At 43.1% G+C, this 20,651-nt stretch overlaps 1 protein-coding gene and 1 long non-coding RNA gene across 4 annotated transcripts in view; both read left to right on the top strand.

Moving 5' to 3' along the window:
• Positions 1 to 2,519: 2,519 nt before the first annotated feature.
• On the top strand, positions 2,520 to 6,596 carry LOC135897314 (uncharacterized). The gene is made up of 3 exons (XR_010563008.2): positions 2,520 to 2,608; positions 4,753 to 4,827; positions 4,892 to 6,596. It is a non-coding gene; the product is annotated as an uncharacterized lncRNA (long non-coding RNA).
• An 893-nt stretch (positions 6,597 to 7,489) lies between these two features.
• The window catches only part of PhKgamma (phosphorylase kinase gamma), a 39,283-nt gene continuing 26,121 nt past the window's right edge, over positions 7,490 to 20,651 (top strand). For 2 of the 3 annotated variants that reach the window (XM_065425946.2, XM_065425943.2), the window contains exons 1-5: positions 7,491 to 7,681; positions 8,208 to 8,330; positions 8,803 to 8,975; positions 11,284 to 11,338; positions 20,540 to 20,605. In XM_065425946.2, coding sequence (XP_065282018.1) covers positions 8,227 to 8,330; positions 8,803 to 8,975; positions 11,284 to 11,338; positions 20,540 to 20,605 — 398 coding nt within the window. In that variant the 5' untranslated portion in view covers positions 7,491 to 7,681; positions 8,208 to 8,226. Of the gene's footprint in view, positions 7,682 to 8,207; positions 8,331 to 8,802; positions 8,976 to 11,283; positions 11,339 to 20,539; positions 20,606 to 20,651 lie in introns of all 3 variants that reach the window. The other variant, XM_065425944.2, reaches the window with a different exon arrangement.

Here is a 20,651-nt window from a genome sequence, read left to right as displayed (position 1 = left end):
CTGCCATTGCATATGGCTGCCCATTAGCATAATTCGCGCGGCTCGTCGCAGCAAAAATTATGGCGGAAAATCTCAGCAATGGCGGCCCTGCGCAACGTCACGCATCGTCAAAATGACGTTTACGAAACAGCCCTTCCTGTGACGCTCCTCATGAGATATTCCTTCAGCCAATCAGCAAGCTGGCATGGCGCATATCTTGAATCGCCACCACATATTTGCGCAATTGCAGATACATTGCACTGGCTTCTGCACGCTACCGCTCACATTCTTTTTGAAGCGCTAACATCACAATATATCTGCCAAGGACCAAAAAATGTATTAGTCCATAACATTTGCAGCTCCACGTCACGTTTCGTCATCTTGATGAAAACGCAAAATTGCATTTTGCAATACTTCCGCTTCCCGGCACAAATTTCAAAACACGTGACCTTTCGACAGCCAATCAGAGAGTAAACATGGCGGATAATGGCGGCCGTGCAGCCGCCATGCGTGTCCAGAATAGAGCCCCTAGTACACTGTAACCAAGCCCTTGCTATTACTAGAGTGTACTAGATTCGGAGAGTGGGTCCAACGAGAGCTGCGCGCTGAGGCATGTTTTTATTGAAAATCCAGAGGGCGCAACCATCGCCTTCTTCTGGAGGCCACGCCCCCGAGCGCGGCGGAGGCCATGACGGCACCGATCAAAAAGCGTGCCCAACAAAAAAAAAAAAGAAGAAGAAGGAGAAGAAAAAGCACGATCGCGGTCGAGCGCAGCGTTGTAGTTGCGTTCGAGGATGACCGTGCCTGGACTAGCTGGAGTCACGCAGTCAGTTGGATCGCGTTTGCAGTTTGCTTTCCTTACCTTATGTGCGTGTTTCACTGTATCATGAGAACACGAAATTCATAGCTGATATTCCGAAGGAACGGGAACCATGTGCCGTAATGGGATGAGTTACAGGAATTAATGAACTGTGTGGCATAATTAGGTGTTAAATAAAAATTGGTAAACCTTTGTTTTGTTCCTTTCTCAAGGCGATATATTGAATGCTAACAAAATTTCCCCGATGCCCTAATAACGGCAGCGATATGAGATTTAGGGAGCCTATATGGGTCACATTATTCTTTACGTGCAGCACATTTTTTTTTGTAGGTTAATTGTGGGTTTTGAAAATATTTACGGAATAGCCTTTTTTCTTCCCTATTTTTGTGCGTCATATACGCCTGAGATGTAGTTGGTTTTCCACACCCCCTAGTGAATAAAGCAAAACACATTGTTTATATCGGAAGCATGTTATCGGTTGTCTATGTCTTCGAGCCCGCGCAGCTAGGTTTCCCATGACACATGCCTCCAATCTGAATGACCGTTCAACTGAGAGCGGGAGCGTTCTCTTTGTTGACCGGCCTTCATCTGTTGCATATGAGGTCGTTCTCTTTCGCGTGGGCTGCTCGGGTGTAGGCTGCTCGTAGAGATAATCCTGAAAATACGGCAAAGAATTGTGGGTATCGCAACAGACCGAAGCGCAGGCTTTCCACGCTGTGTAGATACTTCCTGGCCTTCAAGGATATGCACATAATGCCTCAGTATGCACTTTGCATCAAAGTGCAGCTCACGAATGGAGTCGGTGCGGTGAAGAATGAGCTCCTGCACGCGTCGCCGTTCTTCGTCTTTAGGGACTCCGAAGAGCGAGAGCTTGGCCTGACCTTTCAATCTACTGTATACGGTTATGCCACTACACAGCAGTAGTTCTTTCGCCGAAGTGTGCTCATCCTCTCATTCTTCGAACACTGTGCCAAGTCGCCGAATTACGAGACAAACCATAACACATATGCGAGGGCCGTCTGCGCGCGTAGATATCGTGCAGACGGCATCGTTTGACGGAAGCGGGGAAACTCAATTCATGGCAAAGCAGTAATTATATTGTATTCTTTTTTTACATACCTGATACAAAAATCAATTAGAGAAAAAATGACGAAATAAACACATGCACGGGCGTGTTCAGGAGACGGCGGAGCGTCGAGCAGACGACAGCTGGGCGCCGCCGTATCCACCGTCGATAGGCGTGGTTCCACCGGGCCGTCGAGGCCCTGGATTGGCCGGAACGTCAGAAGAAGGCGACTGCAGCTCCGCCGCAAATTTCAGTGTTTTTTGCTTCACTCTCGCCGCTTGTCGGGGCCTCCGCTGGACACACTCCCCCATTCTAGTACACATAGAGTTAGTAGAACAACTCTAGAGGAAAAGCTGGGCCGGAAAAGTGGGAACCTCTAGGGCGCCGCCCTGTTGCTACTGGTCAATGTGGCCAGCGCAATTACTATTGAAAGAGCTGAGAACAAGTGCAGGTCACCTTATGCTTTGTCATCTAAAAACGCATACCTGATGGCTTTATGGAGGTGGTACGTTAATATTAAATTTACAGAAAGCAATCACTAAGTCCATGACCTACGTAAATCACGATGTACGCATTCATGCAATAAAGGATGACGTGAATTTCGGTTTCGAATATGTTTTTTGGATGCGTAGTAGTTTCGTTTAGGTTTGACATGCGATCGCGCGTCGACATCGGATGCTATGGCACACTCGTGCCTTATGTGCCACCGAAGCCCCGAAGTAGTCTGGCATATACCTTCACATGTAAGTAAACGAATGTATCCCCTTGTTGAGAATATCACGCGAGTAGGCAGCTCTTGTGGTGCATCACAATCGTTTGAGAAGCGTCACAGTAGAGCATTTTTCTGCATGCGGAGCGGTGTTTTTATTTGCAGGTTTCCCTTCAGTAGGAAATTGCTGGACAGGCGGACCAGCGCACTGGAATTGTACTGGCGAAGCCACAAGCAACTCAAAAAATCTGTTTATTTGTTGCACTTTGAACAATCATGCTTGTACAAAGGCCACAGCAGAAAAACAGCCTGATGCCGAGTATTTCTGTGCCACGAAGTATTCAAGAGGCGAGTGCCTAATGCGGATGAAATCGAGTGCATCGAGACTTAGAATGACAGAAAGCTGAGCTAGTTGGTAAGGATTTATTATGCAAAACAGAGGTGAGGCGTGCAGACAGGACACAAGAGTAGAGAAGTGGACGGCGCTCGTGTTGCTTGCTTGCAAATACTCTACTCTTGTGTCCTGTCTGCACGCCTCACGTCCGTTTTGCATAACGAATGCATCTACCCACATAATAATAGCGTAGGCGTTTTAGTAACTGTGCAATATTTTCAACACTTCCTTGCATGCCATTTCATGTGGAATATATTTTCTGGTCACAAATTTGTGCAGCGAATCTATTTGCATGATCGACTCCGGGCCTGTGGGACCGTTCACTTGCACTTGATGCTGTCTTTTACATGTATCCATAAACTGCAGATATGCATATCAGATCCCTGCGAGCATTTTCAAAATTCAATTATTTTCGACAACAGGCACATATGCAATACTGACATAATCCCGAATACCACTAAGCAGCTGGGACACATTTTTGTTGACCATACTCGCAGGTAAAATAAGTACATCATGTGGGCAGCTCCAGCTCATTTTCCTTAAGTCAGTGTGTACAAGGGTTATGCAAAAATACTTTTTTCTCGCGCACCGATTATTTTGCTGTATAAGCAAGAGAACCCACCACGTTAGTGTAACGTATCTTGTGCATCACACTAATATGTGCTTTCATTTACCAAGTGAGATGAGTTACTTTTATGGCTCATTCAGTCATATCAAACTGCAAGCTGCATTCATCAATCTTCAATTGGATTTTGCAAATGTTTAATGAAACATGTTTCCCTTTTATGCAGATATGCAATGGCAACCTCTTCAATGTGTTCCAAAAGTAAAATTTAAGCTCTAAATTAAAGAAGATATTTCTAGTCAGAAACAAGCAAAAATGGTGACTGCAGAGTATCAGAAGCCCAAGGTACAGAAATTATGAGAAGTGTCGAATGATTTTAAGGAAAGAGTCGTATTTGAAAATGCAAGACTCTTTAGTGGAGGTCAAGCAAGTCAATATAGGTAGAATACTCTGCAAAATTATGCGAGTGAGGGGAAGTCAAACAATGGGTCAGGAAATGCATTGTTTTTCTGCAAAACAAAAGCTGATTGCCATTACATACGTAAGTCACTTTAGCATCATGATAAATTCAGAAATAAACCAAAAAACAAGACACGCAAAAATAAAAAAAACATTTAATGATATTCCAGCAGAACTTTTTGTTGGGCTAGTTGGTGCATATTACTGAAGTACTATAGCGCCAAACAGACGACACAAGAAGAAGAGACACGGACATAAGCGCTCGTCCGTGTCTCTTCTTCTTGTGTCGTCTGTTTGGTGCTATAGTACTTCAGCCATTTAATGATGCTCTTTCCACACGGATAAATAAAAACAAACACATCACATTTAATGTGGACATATCAGATGCCTTGTGAAACACTAAAGGAACAATTCAGTTTCGAGCTATGGCACTTGCCGCATAGATGTGGGGGGGCCTTGCACCAATAGTGATAGTTACCACTGCATTTAGAAATTGAAAGCATTCGTGCAGACAAGGATGATTCTTTATGTTTTCGGCTACCACTTCAAATGCCTCCACCAAGTGTTACAATGCTGCACGCAGCCATACTAAGGATCTTGCAGCAACACCTGCAGGTAAAAAGCAGAAGCAGTAAAAGTGCTGGTGTGTTCTGGACACTATGATTGGAAACTTTTAGGCAAGAAGAGTGCAAGAAGCAGACATAACAACTGCATTTATTTCCATAATTCCCCATTTAAATGGCCTTTTCTTTTTGCTTAGACAATGCCTACGCCTAGCCAGAGCAGCTCCCTCATACAGACTCCGCAAGCCAAGAGGCCGTGGAGGCAAATGCAGGTAAGAGGCAATAAGCAATAGCACTGGTATCGACATTCATCTAATTTCTTTTTATTTCGTTTAGGCAGCCAGCACACCTCGAACAGCCACCTTGACTGCGGGTGTGTCACCCTAGTCGCCAAGGAGACATTTGAGGGAAAGTGACAGGCAATGTGAACAGCCACTTTTCCATGTAAACAATACTCTTTCTCTTGGATGACTCCTACGCCTCGCCACGCCAGCACACTTGTGCACAAAGATGCCGCAGAGAGACGTGCAGGTCAGAGGCAAGAAGCAGTGGCACTGGTGTCGACATTTACCCAATTTCTTTTTCTTACACTGAGGCAGCCAGCACACCTCGAACAGCCACGTTGACTGCGGGTGTGTTAGTAGATTCCCGTTGTACATATGCTCATAATAAACTTCAGTAAACTTGAACTTCATAATAAACTTGAAGGCAAATGGGACATTGACGCATTGTATGTATGAACATTTATTGTACACATACAATATATGTTATACTTTGCAGTGCTACAGAGCGTATTTTGAAGCTTCCCCCGATATTTTGCACCTTTAATTACGTATGTGTTGTGTGGCCCTCAATGCAGTTCATGTTGTAGCAGCTGCTTTGTCTGTGTATCGCACATTGGCTTAAGCTCGTGATATCCACATACTTCTCTCACATATACAAAATAAAGTTCTATGTAGTCCTCAGTGTTACAACAAAAAATGAAAGTAAACAATCCGATCGTGGAATTGTGTTTATTACAGTGGTTCCTACGACAGTTACTGACAAGTTGACAACTTGAACTGGTCAATCGGTCCGTAGCCTCCTCTATTTTTCAAAAATAAAGGAGGCTATGATCTGTCATGGCAAGGAATTGTATGTATACATAAAAAAGGGGGTATGTGTGTGTTTGTAGTGGGGGGATAGGATTAGGGCGGTACGAAAAAATGTACCAACACCGTGCTCTAGACCCATTCCGTTAAGGTACCGTAACAAAGCGTATTATGCATAAAGTTCATACAACCAACTCTGATATTACAGACGCCAGGCGACGCGAGCTACATTTGTCGTGATGCATTCGCGACTGCACCGGATGCCCTCCACATTATTCTCGTTAATCGTGCTCACTGCGCCGAGGCAAAAGAAAGATCATGGGCGCAGGTGCCTTTAAAGTATCTCGACCTTGCGAGGCACGGCTGCGCGTGCCAGGCGAGCTGTCCGTGCGAACACTCCCTGGCACACACCTGCCTCGGCGGCCCCAACCTACGTACCGTTCTGCTTCGAGCTTTGATCCCCCCCACTGTCCCTCGGGTGCCCTGGAGTTCCTGCGCCGCCTGCTCTACTATCATCTCAGGTGCTCTCCTGAGACTTCCGTTTGTCGGTTACATGTGCCCTACAGCTGGATCATTACTTATAATAATAATAAAAAAAACCGATCTATCGCCACGACGATAGATCGCGAAAGCGGCTTTTGCAACATACCGCGCCCGTGCGAAGAGAATTACGGAACGCCAACGAGGAATCTGACCACAGCTTCGAGCTGGTAACCTTGTCGAGTGACACTCCTGCAACAGGCGTGACCGCTGAAAACCGCATACCGCCGGAAACTTGAACAGGATCATCCCTCGGTTGCATAACTGCCAGCTGTACGGCCAACATGGACCACACCCACACCATCCCGCAACATAGAATAAAGAACCGACTTATAAAGCCCAAACACTCGGCTGCACGCACACATCACAACACTACAAGCGAGACGCCATGCTGCTACGCTGCTACTGTTGCCGGATTAAAACTGACTACTGTCACCAAGTCTAGCAAGCGTCTCAGGAGCTGGCAACCTCGGCGCGTAGCAACATGGCGGCGCTCTTGAGGTTCCCGATTTTAATGCATGGGTATATGCATGGGCCCTATGGGTAGCTTGTCCTCTAGAGTCAGTATAGTAACTCTATGCTAGTACACTCTACTATTACACAGCCTACCTAGATTTAAAAAAGAAAAGAAAAAAACACGATGAACTCTCACAACCAAATTTTCTGATCCCCCATTGGGAACTTTACTTTTGTACGTCTCCGTTTTTTGTCGTTTCCCTACTTTTCTTCCACCAATCTTCCAATCACCCCTTCCTAATCTCTATTTCGAACATGTTTACTTTTCCACTGCTCTCGCTGCACCCAAGGGATTCAAGGAGGCCAGTAGTGCCTAAATCGACTGCTGGGCAGAAGTCTTCACATTCTAATAAAACATGCTCCATCGTTTCCCTACCTTTACCTCAGCAAGCATATGCTTCTTTTTCCTTCTTATATCGTGCGTGTTCTAAGGCATCCCAATCTCGCTTCGAAAAGTAATGAGCTTCTCTTTGAGTTATCATAAATTGTTCCTTACCTGATTTCGTTTTTTCCTCTTAAGTCCGTTCTCTGCCCGTACGTTCTGTTCCAAGCGGTAAAACAGTTGAACTAGACCAGGCGTGCTGGACAAGCGACGTCTGTACAGGTCTGGAGTTCAGTATAGGTCGTGAGTACAGTACGGTACCGTAATATGGTACAGTATGGTACCATATGATGGTACACTCTAGTCTGAGAATAAAAGAAGCCGTAATATAGTTATAGTTTATGAAAGAACCTATAAAAGAACCAGAGGCTATCAGAGGTCCTAGTGCGCGCCCGCTGCGCCATCTACTTACGAACATTAGCGACGGGGGTCGGAGGTTTGTTTTCCGTGCACAGCACCGGGGTTGCTTTCAGATCATACCCTAGTAACACAGGTGTTCAGGGACGGAACTGAAGTCGAGCCACTTGGCGTCCCCCGCTTCTCGTAGAATGAAGCCTCGAAAATAGCATGGACGGAATTTAGCTTCGATTGTTCGTGGTGAGCGAAGGAACGAAATTTGGAAACTCGCATGTGACTATACAAAGCAGCGGAGAAAATACCTATTGTCCTCTGGCAGCAATCGGAGCCTTGTGCCCAACCTCGCTACTAATTTAGAAACCGATTAAACAACATCTTGGCGTGATATTTTCACGGTCATAGTAGGGGTCGGTTCTCTTGATGTGTGGCATGGGCTAGGAAACCGCGTTCTACTGTCATTAAAGCGTTGTTTCTGTGATTTGAAATCCAGAGCCGATCGCTTAGAAAAAGAAAAAAAAAGAATCAATGCTGTACTCATTAATTTTGTAGAAGTAACAGTTCGACCTAATATAAGAAGCTTGCGTACGAAATATGAAGAGTTGGGTGGCTTGTATGCCCTTGTGTTGTCTTTCCTTGTGCCGTCGTTTAGCTCTCCTCCAAGCAAGTTTCGAAATGTACCAACAAGCTAAATTTTCAAGCCTTCTGCAATGAAAAGTGCGCTCGGTGTCATATTTTCGTTTGTAAGACTGTCGCACGTGTGTTTCAGGTAGGTAAAAGCCAATGTGATGGTTGCACCGAAGTTGCAAGAGCGTCAAGAGGATGATCTTCCTGACAAGGATGTCGCTAAAGAATTCTACGCCAAGTATGAGCCAAAAGAGATCCTGGGAAGGTAACAGGTTACTTTTTTTTTTTAAACTAGGCTGGGGGAATGGTTGACGGCGACGTCTGGACAACTGTACTGTACGCATGCGAATCTGATCTAGCATGACGTGGTTGAAGTTCATTAATGGAGACCACAAAAATGTTGCTTCCTATTGTGCCTGCCGCGGCCACGCAATGAAGAGTACCCTGACGTTTTGCATAGCCGCTGTTTCACATGTATCGTGCAAATGATGCTGACAAATCGCAAGAAATGTGGTGCTATTTCTATATCTCTAACTTTAATGCCACCTTTATGGTGCCCTTTTTATATTAACAAATGTGCTGTGTATTTGTTCTTGAAGTAACATGAAACATTTTGCGGCTACTGTAGTTACCATTGTAGCCAGCACAATGTACAAATTGACTGTCACAGCACTGTATCTGTCACATTTAGACATTTTACATATGCTGTGCCATTAAAACCTGATATCTTGTTACAGGGGGATAAGTAGTACAGTAAGACGGTGCATTGACAAGGAGACTGGTGAGGAGTTTGCTGCAAAGATAATAGATATCAGCTCAGATACTGATGGGTCAGGACCAACAAGTCTCTACCAGGCAACGAAAAGGGAAATCGAAGTGCTGAAGAGAGTGGCTGGTCATCCCTATATTAGTAAGTGCCATCATACCATGACCTTATCTGGCAAGTATTTGAAAAAAGAATTCATGTATTCATTTAGCTCAGATTTGTTGTATCAAAAACATGCAATCCCCTACTCCATAAAGCTTGTTAACAAAATTAGTCTCATCTCTACGCTAGCAGTAATCTAGAATGAGATAACAGCAAATAATTTGCAGGCTAGGTTAATGAATTCTGTCCTATTTCCTTTCTTTGTGCTTTATCACTGGCCCAACTGGTCTTCTCCATATTTTGTGATCATATATATAACTGCATAATTCTTAAATATACAATTTCTAGAAACCACTGTGACTCAGTGACTATGGCATTGTGCTGCTGAGTGTGGGGGTTACGGATTTGATCTATGGCCACGATGGCTGCATTCCGATTGGGGCGGAATGCAAAGGGGTGCACATTGAAAAAGAGACATTAAAAGGCAACACCGTGTCAGCCTAAACTGATTGAGTATCCTTTCAAAACTTCTATGTGCATAAACTGTGTGGTAATAGGTTGGTTCTCAGAAAATGCTTTTTAGGTCCAAGCCTATGAGCCGTTGTAGCACAGCAAAAGTCAAAACCTGCTAAGCTGAGACATGTGAAATACAATGCAATCCACCTGTACCAATGAAGAATTGAACTGGGCCCGGGCGGATGTTGTCAATATCCATGACATCGCAGCGAGCTAGTGCGGGAACTTCGAGACAGCAGGGCCACCCGTCTTTCATTTTTCCATCTTGCTAGCGAAGCTGCTTCTCACGATAGCAGTGTTCTTTTTTTATTATTATTCTTATTAATTATTATTATTGTAAAGCTTGGTTAACAAATACAGTTCAAATCGTTTTTCTATCTAGCGTCCCTCTATTCTTCTTAACAATGAAGCTAATTCGACGGAATCATGCACAATATAGAGTTCTATTTTCGAATATGGTTCTTGTTTCTCAATACCTTTGAAATGCTCCTTGGAAGCGGAAAAAGTGGGATCTCCTTTGCAAGGTTTGGACTTCATAGTGGGTTTTGGAGATTGTTATAAAGTAGCGTCAACTGCTCCTTATAAAAAAATAATTGTGAATAAGCTCAGAACTTTCTTTTCTTAAACTTTTTTATTCAAAAACAAAATCTTTAATCACGACTATAGTTATAGAGAACCTTGATTGGTTTACTAAAATGCACGTGACTGCAATTGCTTCAAATAATGGCAAAGCCTAGATACTTGCATTCTATGCGTTTTTGCGCATATGGATGCAAACTTCTGCCATGAATGAGTTAAATTAAGTACAAGTATTTTTGTGCATAGGTTGTAAAAACAACGTAAGATTGAAAAAAGAGTAAAATAAAAGTGAAATATTCTAAACATGTGTATTGGTATTGCATATGATCAATTTGTATGAAATTTTGCCAGAACTATAAAATTTCAAAATTCTTTTACTGTATAGTTGGTGCCCTCAGAACCCTTGCAAGCTTCTTCCTCCAGCCGGGCTTGCTTTGCTGCACTGCAGACGAGCTTTAGCTTCAGCTTCAGCTGGTTGCAGTCCAGAGATCCTTCTGATTTTTCACTGATTTTCTTTTGTTGCTCAGAATGACCAACTCCCAAATTGGAATGCACCCAGCTCCTGTATAGGAAGTCTTCAAAGCGTTTGTTGAACTATACATTGTGTTAGGTAAAGACTACATTGGTGTCTACATTAACATCTAAAATGAAACTTAGAACTGTGCAAAAAAGAAGTGAGGCTTGCAGACAGGACACAAGAGTAGTGAAGTGGACAGCACGAACGCCGACTATCAACTGAAGGGAGCACTGAGGCGAAAAAGAAAGAAGACACAAAACTCATCTGCGCATGCTCAGGAATGGTAACACCATGTGTCAGTCGGGTACACGTGCCGGTCTACGTGAGAGATAACTGTTAAGGCACTTAATCTCTTCCTTATGTAAGGTAATCGAAGGCTGGCTCACGCACGCACTTCCTGTGCACGATGATGACATTTAGAAGGCGGAGCATTGTGCACACGCCCCACTCCGCCGTAGTCTTCGCAGTGCAAGGCATTGAAGAAGGAATGGTAGTATAGCAAATGCCATGTTTCATTGCCAATAACTCCACTTCTGCGGAACGCATTGTTGTACTTTTGCAGCAAAGTATTTTTGAAATAGCCTATTTTCACTTCAAATGCCTTTATACACTTCAATAACAAGTGGTTCCGGGCCCCTTTAAGGATGTTCTCCAAGTTTGCATGCCAAATTGTTGTGTGTAATCACCTTTTACAATTATTATTTTAAAAGCCTGCATTAACTTCCACTTTGTTTGCAGTTGAGCTGCATGATGTGTTTGAATCGACAACATTTATTTTCCTGGTGCTGGAGCTGTGAGTACATTACTTTATTCTGTGAATCAGTTGTTCTTGGCACTAAGCTTTATTTCTTTTAATTTTGTAGAGGGAAGTAGAAGAACAACATAGAAAATGTGAGAGGCACACAAACAAAACACTTGCTTGTGTTTCACACCTTCTGCATCCATTGTTTGTTTTTGTTTTTTCTTGCACGCCCAAGGAATTTTGAAAGGAATACCAACTAGTCGAATCTAGCAGCATTGCATTGTCCAGGCCTTAGGCAGTGGCAAAGCATCGTGTACTATCACGGCAGAAATGCAAACAGAGAAGCATGTTGTCTTTCAGTGCGTGCTGCACTGTCTAACAGCACCCATGAAAATCTGCTGCACATGTGCAGTTAAGCTACGTATTTGACGAGATGAGGTCAAGCAACATTCAAAAAGATGAGAGCAGGATGTAAAGCCATGTAGCCCAACCACGAGGAGTACCTCACAGGTCGTGCAGTGCTGTTCACGTTTCATTCCATCGTGATAGCTGTAGCACAGCTCCTTTCATTTCTTACAATTTTGATAGCCGACTGCATCAGATACCAAGACAGGAAAGATACAAGCTGTCCTGAGCAATGAAGGACCAAATAAATACCAAAGTATGAAATTGTTTAATCCTAAAGATGAAATTGTATTGGCTGAATTAAGAAAAATTTGTTGACAAGCAGAAGATGTGACATTCGAAATTATAAAACTGGAAAAATTGAGGAATTACTCAACGACGTTGCAAACATGAAATTAGTAAGAAAGAAAATGTCACCATGCCATGAACAGTAATTGAACTGCCCTGTAATTGAAGGCACACATCCTAAACACCCTGACACATATTTGAAAACGTGTAGCTATTGGCACAAGGCAAGTCTTGAATGCTGTATTATTTGTAATTTCTTTTATTCTACAAAATACAAAGTCCTTTAAGAAGGTCTCTGCTTATAACACAGAAACAAGATAGCATTATAAAATATTATCGCACCCACATTTTGCCCAACATAAGCAGGCTTCCATGCAAACTTCTTTCAAAATTTGGAACCGGAGCTTGTTATTTTATTTTTTTAGATTAAGCTTTTTGAGAAAACTTGATCATTTCACTGCTTTCTTCTTGTGTTTCATATAGGAAGACAATATTTCGCATAAATGTTGCAAAGATGTTCTATGTTTGACACCTTTTTTCAAGTTTCTGTGTGAAATACAAAATGTGCCAAGACACATCAAAGTTACGAACTTTTTCTGATGTGGGCCACGTTTGGAATTCTTTTACATTTTTTTGTTTGTGGACAGCATAAAAAAACGCATGGAACTAATTTACTGTAAAGCGTATTCAGATGAGCGAAAAACTTTTTCAACACAAAGTTTTTAGTTTGCATTTAATTCTACGGCAAAGTCGGAAAATACTGTGGTAAGCAATAGGAGGACGCTCACGCTGCCACCTTCAAATATTTTTTAGCTTGCTGGGAATGCTTTTTGGTAATAAAATTTTCGGTTCTGTGCATTTTGGATATTTCTACATGAAATAAAAACAAAACAGACAAAACAAAAATACCAACCAGACACGCATGTTTCATCTCTCGTGCAATCACCCAGCGTGAGACTGAGACACAGAAGATAGATGCACGTACACTCGCCCACAAAACATTGCAAGGCGCGTGAGGGCATGGCGAAACGGCCCTCCGCGCCCTCTAGCAGCGCACCTCCGTTGTTTAGATCAATGCCTGCGCACATGCGCGTCCCTCTGAGTCTGCAAGCGTGCATGTCTCCACAGCTTTCTCCTTGCACGCCAGTGATAACCGAGTGCAGCCGTGAGGTGCCCCTCTTGCGATTGGCGCTGTGGCGGCTTCGATGGGCGAAACTATGTGAAGCGTGAGCCTGCGTGTGCCGCTGCGGCCGCTTTTTGTCGAGTCATGAGCACGTACGCAGGCCCAGTAGCGAATTCAACAAGTAATTTTTTGTTTCTGCACTGCGCCTTTTCATGGCTAATCTTCATTGTTTCTTTCTTTTTACGAATGGGGCGTTCTCCCACGGCACGGCGCGGCAGAAAACCTGCTCCATAGAAGGAGACAGGCAAGACAAAAATGGACTCTTGATTTCCGTTATATAAATGAAATTTTGCCTGTCGAAGCTATCACAGCGCCAATCGCGAGAGGGCCACCTCACGGCTACATTTGGATTTCACTGGCGTGCAAGGAGGAAGCACGGAAACATGTACGCTTGCAGTTCTGGAGGGACATGCATGTGTGCAGGCGTCAGTCTCGACAACAGTGGTGCTCCGCTAGAAGGCACAGAGGACCGTTTCGCCATGTGCTCGAGCGCCCCGCAATTTTTTGTCGCCGAGTGTACACACCTACGTGTTTCGTTGTATTCCTTGGCTTTGTGGGTTTTGTTCTTGTAAGCCATTTGTCATATAGTATGCGCAAAGTCTTGCAAGATAGCTTTTTAAGACAAGAGCTGTCAACAACTGCTAATGACTTTTAGTGTGGGCAGATATGTAATGTCACACACTTTTTAATTTTACTGCGCCTCAAACAAACCATCATCGTTTTCAAACAAACCATCATCAAGTACTAACTATTTGTGGGAAGTTTGTAGAATTAACTACCATACTTATTCTAATATAAGGCAAGGTTTTTTTATCAGAATTCTTACCCTCGAAGTCAACCTCCCCCCCCCCCCCCTCCACCTTGAAGGGACACTAAAGGTTACTATTAAGTCAACGTGGACTGTTTAAATACCATCCCAGAAACCTCGAAACGCTTGTTTCGTGCCTAGGAAAGACTTATTTTAAGAGAAAATGCATTCTGAAGCGTCCGCGTACCTCTAGCGCAGTTCAAATCGCCCGCCCTCCGATCGAGGAGTACTGACATCATGGTCTCACAGTGACGTTGCGCCATCAGTGAGTAGAACAGCATCCGCAGACGGCGCTATGACTTTTCTGTGCAAAACGCAAACGCGCGGCCAGAAACAGCCAAGACAGAGCCGACAGCAGAGCGAAAGCGGGAGTATGGTGGCTAGCGGAAGGAGAAACGCGCGACCATAAGCTGGTACTTCATTCTATGACGCAAACTTCGACGCTCGTCGCAATGGACTCTGACAACGACAGATTGGCTCGCGATGTTTGGATCAACTTGGTGATTTGAGCACTGACGAGCGCGACCTGCTGCTGAGGGCTTGCGCTGCCGATATTGTTGCGTACTACGACGGCGGCCTCGACACCGGCTCTCCGGAGCGACTGAAAACTTATACATATTAGTAAAACAAGCGGATGAACAGTCATTTAGAACTAAAAAGTTGTCAACATATCTAAAAAATGTTACAACCTTAGATTCGTGAAGGCACTGTGACAGGTCTCTGTCTAGTTTGGCTAAAAACAGATTACTTAGCACTGGTGCTAGACAAGAACCTATACACACTCCTTGTTTCTGTAGATACAGGGTACCTTTGTTCTCGATAAACGTAGATGACAAATACTAATGAATGTGCTCCAGTTTTTACCACTATTCGTGACTGTCTAAATCCACTAGAAGTGACCTTTGAAATGCCATGTGACGGGAGGATTAGATTCCTTGACATCAAGTTTGTGCTCACTGATAACGAAACCTGCTGGTGTTACCAACCTAGGGCAAGTAAGCCACTTTTACCATTTCATTCCGCGCATACAAGGCTTGTGAAGAGGGGAATCGCGAAGATGTGTTTCAGCGAAGCACTGAAAAAATCATGCCAACACCTAATGCACGATAGCTTCGAACTGCAAGCCTCGCATTTAAGCTGCGCTGGTTACCTGAGCCACGTGCTTGTGTCAGTCGCAGAAGGACTGCTTAAGAAGGCGCAGCAAAGCAGTTCGAAGCAGGTGCACGTGTCGAGCACTGACATGAACAAAAGAAAGGTTGCCGTCATCCCATACATACACGGGTTCTCCCATAGAATAAAGAAGGTTGCTGGAAGGAGCGGCATCAATGTTGTGTTTTCGGCACCTAATAAATTGGTCAGCCTCTGTAAAAACACAAGGCCAGAAAGAATTCCACGTACTGCATGCGAAAAAGAACATAAAAACAAATTCGTGGATTGCATCGCCGGTGTGGCACACCGTATTCCTCTCGGGTGTGGACAATCCTACATCGGTCAAACAGGCAGAAGCATAAATGACAGGCTACACGAACACAGTAACAAAGTTAACAACATGGCCGCTGATGGCTTTCTTGCCATCCATTGCCAGAGATGCAAGTGCAAACCAAGATTTAAAGAAACAGTCATCATGAGTAGAAGCAGGTGTGAAATGACGCGCTTGATAATAGAGGCCAGACACATACCAACATTCGGCGACGCATGCGTTAGTAAACCTTCCATTTCATTATCCTCAAAAAAGTTGAATTATCTTTGTTCGCGTTGAACGTGTACATGTCTTTGAATATGTGAGTCAAGAAACTGCCTACGTGTGGTTCCCAGTTTATATTTTTTTGTTTATTTTTCCAAAAATGTTACACGTGCTGTATGACAGGTCGAGGGTGTATGTATAGCGACGAGAACGACAAATAAACCTGTTGTCGAAAGTAGCGCTGTGTGTGTCAGATGTGCCTTCTGTTGTCCGTGTCAATCTTGCGCTATAACAAAATAAAATTTATAATGGTTGTGGTCAACAACGACAACAAAAAAAGGCGCCTTTCGATTCTTCTCGTCTGCACTCGTGGGCACGCAACAAGTCGCAAGTGGCAATGATAGTAGCCACGTTTACACTAATACGTTAGAAGTGTACCCTTTTCAGACGCCAACGCTTGTAACACAGCTAAGATATTCGCCCACCCTTATAGGAAACGTGCCCTATTAGGATAGCAGTGAAGACAAATGCCGCAGTTTCCGCACCATGCCTGCCATGTGTTTCTATGTCACTGGCAGCTAAGCGCACCCATCTATTTCTGTCCCTTCAAAGTGGACATGGCTACTTTATTGCCACAAGCTTGCCGATAATAATGATATTATTCATTACTGATATGGAAGAATTTGTTTCAATCCATGTAATGTTACTCATGAGAAGAAAAAAAAAAATCGCGTTCGGCGCATTTTGGCTTGCTCCGCCGGCCGCCATTTTTGTCTTGGTTCCCCGCACTACACACAGCGACAGCCGCCTATTTGTTGACCCGTTGTCAACCCGCAGCAAATGCGGGATGAAAAAAAAAATGTTTTTCTTTTCGCGAGGAATTTCACCTGCGTAATGATCGCACCCCTGAATTTGTGTCAATTTTTCTCACAAAAAAGTGAGATCATTATGCGAGCAAATACCATAGGTAGTAGAGACACCTAGGATACCCTGCTGCGCAGCTTGGACTGTGAGCTCCAGCTCGGGCTCGTCCAACTGGCTGAAGAGGCTGCTGGGACCCAATACCTCCCAGCTTGCATCTGAGACAGCCGCCCTCTGACCTTCGTGTCAGGGGGTGGGTAAATCACCTTATCCATTGGACAATAAAGTTTATTCCATCTATCTTTAACTGCCGATGACAAGTTGACTTGTCAAGACAAAGTTTGTACTACCTTGTAATTCTCACGCATAAATAAATAATACACAGTGTATTTTGGCTTTTTTTTTTAAATAAGAGCATTGATAGCACTATAAGCATTCCTGGTAAAATTTTTTTAGAAAAAATAAAAGTCGGGCAAAAAAAAATTTGCACTTCTCATCAAATTTTCTGAAATTTCTCATGGCAGTTAAGGGATTAATATGCAAGTGACAGATTTCCGGCGATCCAGATTTTATATGACAGCACAAATTGTAGCAGGTTGTAACCTTGGCATGTAGAGCAGTACTCCAGTTTCGTGCACGTAACCAGCACCGAGAATTTTAAAAATTGGAACGATAAAGGGGGGCGGGGGGGTGAGGGTTATTTTCGAATTGTGCCTTGAGGGTGGGACTTTGCTGCAGTGGGAATATCTCCTCATGGCGGGGCTCTATGGCTGTGTGCTTTGCGCTGCAGCAAAGTGACACCCTAAGACGAAATTCTCATGAAGTGATACCTCAAGGCCAAATTTGCATATAAATCGCATTAATATTCTGGAAGATTCTGGTTATTCGTTATTTCAGGCAATCCCCACCGAGTCTGTATAATCCATTGGCTGCTATAAATCAGCTCATAGTGTGAATACTTAAGTTCTTTCTCTTGGGTTGCGCAGCTACACCCTTACCTTATGATCATAGCTGCCTTATAATCGAGCAAATATAATAAATTACCCTTGACAAGTATACATGCGAGCTAAAAGCAATCTGGTATATCACTCAGTGCTTCAAATGACAGGAGCAGAGTGGCTACCTGAAACAATTCTCATTTCGGTTTTCATTCTGTTTCAGCAAAAAAGGTTCAGTTCTGGTTCAACTTCGAAGCAAAAAAAAATAATGTTTCAATCTGGTTTGAACCAGTTCATATTTGTTTGCTTAACCAAACAATAATTGGAGGAAGACAGCATAAACCAATTTTGTACAAGAACTCAGCGGTGCCCTTGAGATGTACTGGCCAGTGTTAAGGCTGCCAGTAGATACAAAGAAAGCTATGCAGATCCATTGAAAAGGTTAGAATGTATGTCAAGTGAAGCAGTTCAATAAATGTGTTGCAACAAAATTCAATGCGTACAGTTCTCTCTAATGTTGACTTAGCAACATCACGAAGAGTAAGGCAATGCATGATGTCTGTCAAGGGAAGAGTGGTGACAAAAGGCGTACGGGGGAGGGGCTCAGAGAAGTACGACAAAATACATTGGATGTACATGCATTTAAAGATTCTATACCTCTTGTGTCGCACTGACGCATATCCATTGAGCCAAGAAGGGATGGTCAAAATATAAGGAATTTAAGAAAATCAAAGAAGCGATTGAAAATCATTGAGGGATCTGCATTTTAGAGATACATATGAGCCAACATTATACTTGCAGGTTTTATGTAGTTATTTATTTTTTATTATGCGTAACAGAGATGCGCTCATTGGCATTATTTTTTCATATCAGACAACGAGGAAGAATATGATAGTGAACTTGGCAAAAAGAAAAGATGGAATGCAAGGCAGTACTAGAAAACTTAGTGCCAGAAGATTTAGATCCTATTCAGCAGTAATATGGACAAGTTAAAAGTTTGCTCTAAGAGAGTAAGAACAGGCAAGGCTCTGACACCTGCGAGGCATGTACTCTGTTCCCAGAGCAACAGTTTGTGAACCAGCCACATCTAGTGATCACTGTCAGGTGCAACACTGGAAAGCAAACCAATGCCTACCACCTACTGTGGAAGTGCACACAGCCCAATACTGACGCAATATATGAGCAGGCTACCCGCAACCATCTATCCTGCAAGTTTCTAACAGGCTGTGATGGAAGCCATAGCACAAAGGAAATCCCGAGCTCTCCCCTGGGGTATCTCTGGGAGACGTCTTTGTCTGCGTAATATTAACTTGCCATGTGCTAGTTCCCCTTCTCACTCCCCTTCCTTCCCAGACAATCGCCACATGCCAAGAGGGGAGGTCATGCCCGTTTGGTATAGACATCTTCAACAGCAACGAAGGAGAGCATAAGAACTTGCTGTTGTGCTAGTTGGTAACTGATTATGGTAATACAAATTAGAGTGCAAAAAAAATGCCCGCATACATGCACACACCCACTCATGCAATCACTCTAAAAAGAACCCCCCCCCCCCACGCACCCTTGAGAGGAAGCTTCAGCTCGAGCCCAACTCTGACGCGGCCTATTCAAATACATGTAAAACGCAAAAACACTTTTCTGAGATAACCCCTGGACTGATTTTAAAAAACTTTGTTGCATTTGAGAGAGAAGGTAAATTCTAGTGACTGTTGGAAGCAGAATTTCGATTTAGGGCCTTAATTTTGTAGAAATAATTTTCAAAAATTCGAAAGTTATAAAAAAATAGAAGCACAAAGTTTACAAATTGATAGCTCTGCATCAAGAATAGATATTGTGGTTCTGTAAATGGCACCCATTAGATCATTCAGAGCAGACAAATTAGATGTGTCAATTTATACCTTACATGAAGTAATTACGTTGTTTACGAGGGTTCTGCAGAAGCCGTATTTCCATATTACTAAATTTTTTTGAGAATCATGTGACATATCAATTTTGTCCACTTTGGATGTACTATCAGGTGCAATTCACAGAATTGTGATATCATTTTTCATTGCTGAGTTAGAGTTGTAAACTTGATAGTTTAGTTTTCAGAAAACGTGCGATATTTGCCAATTTTAATAACATATTGACGACCTAATTCAAAAATTCAAAACCAACAGTCACTAGATTTTAAGTTTTTCTTTTAATTGCAACAAACGTCATCAAATTTGGTGCAGTGGTGGCCGAGAAAAATGAATTCTCCTTTTACATGTATTTAAATAGGAGCAACCAAGCTAAAGCTTCCTCTAAGAGACAGGCCCTCTGTGTCTGGGCATTTCTTTCTTTCTTTTTTTTTGAGTGATGGCGTGTGTGGGTACGTATGTGCATGTGTGCGTGTGTGTTATTTTGTGCTCTAAATTGCTTTACCATAGCGAGAGTAGGTAAATAATGCTTTGCTTTAAAAATCATGTGTAACCACATCCCAGGAGCACTACATCACTTCTTTTGCAACTGCTTCAGTTTAATACAAGTCTGATCAAAAACAACCATCTAGCTAGGAGCACTTTTTAACGGAGAACTATTTGACTCGACAATTTTGAGCATTCACGAGTATATTATTGAAGTGCCTGCCTCCCAACATGGCACATGAAAACAGCACTAACGCTGCTGTCATTTCTAAAATCACAGGAATCTCGTGTGTGTTTACAAATGAGGTAGCATGGCTGAGCCATGCTACCTACCATGCTACCTCACGCAATGCATAGATATAAACTGCCAGAGAAGGTGGTCCACCTGAACCGAAAATCATTGTTGTTTCATATTGGCTTTCCACCTAAGTGAAGAAAGTCATTTACCTTTTCGATTCAGTTCCAGTTATTGCAACTTCTTTTTTTACTTTTCTTTTTTCCCCTCGAATTAATACTCCGAGTAGGAGAATGGTCTTTAAACCACTGTGTATAAACTGTACTTATAGATAGCAAAGAACATTAATCTAAATTATTAGATCTTTTTCTTTCTTGCTTCCGTGTTCAGCAGAGAATGCTAGGAATGCTAGGTGCTCCTGACGGTGCAAGTTCGCATGTCTCAACTTGTTGTTTACTTGTTCTAGGTGTCGGCATGGGGAACTCTTCGACTACCTCACCAGTGTTGTTGCCCTTTCAGAAAAAAAAACAAAGTAAATACATTTTGCTTACTATTTCTGTGATTACATGTTGTAGTTG

The sequence above is a fragment of the Dermacentor albipictus genome, chromosome 2, assembly GCF_038994185.2.
Source record: "Dermacentor albipictus isolate Rhodes 1998 colony chromosome 2, USDA_Dalb.pri_finalv2, whole genome shotgun sequence".
NCBI classification, from domain to species: Eukaryota; Metazoa; Arthropoda; class Arachnida; order Ixodida; family Ixodidae; genus Dermacentor; species Dermacentor albipictus.
Note: the sequence above shows the minus strand (reverse complement) of the source record. Positions and strands in the feature narration are given on the sequence as shown.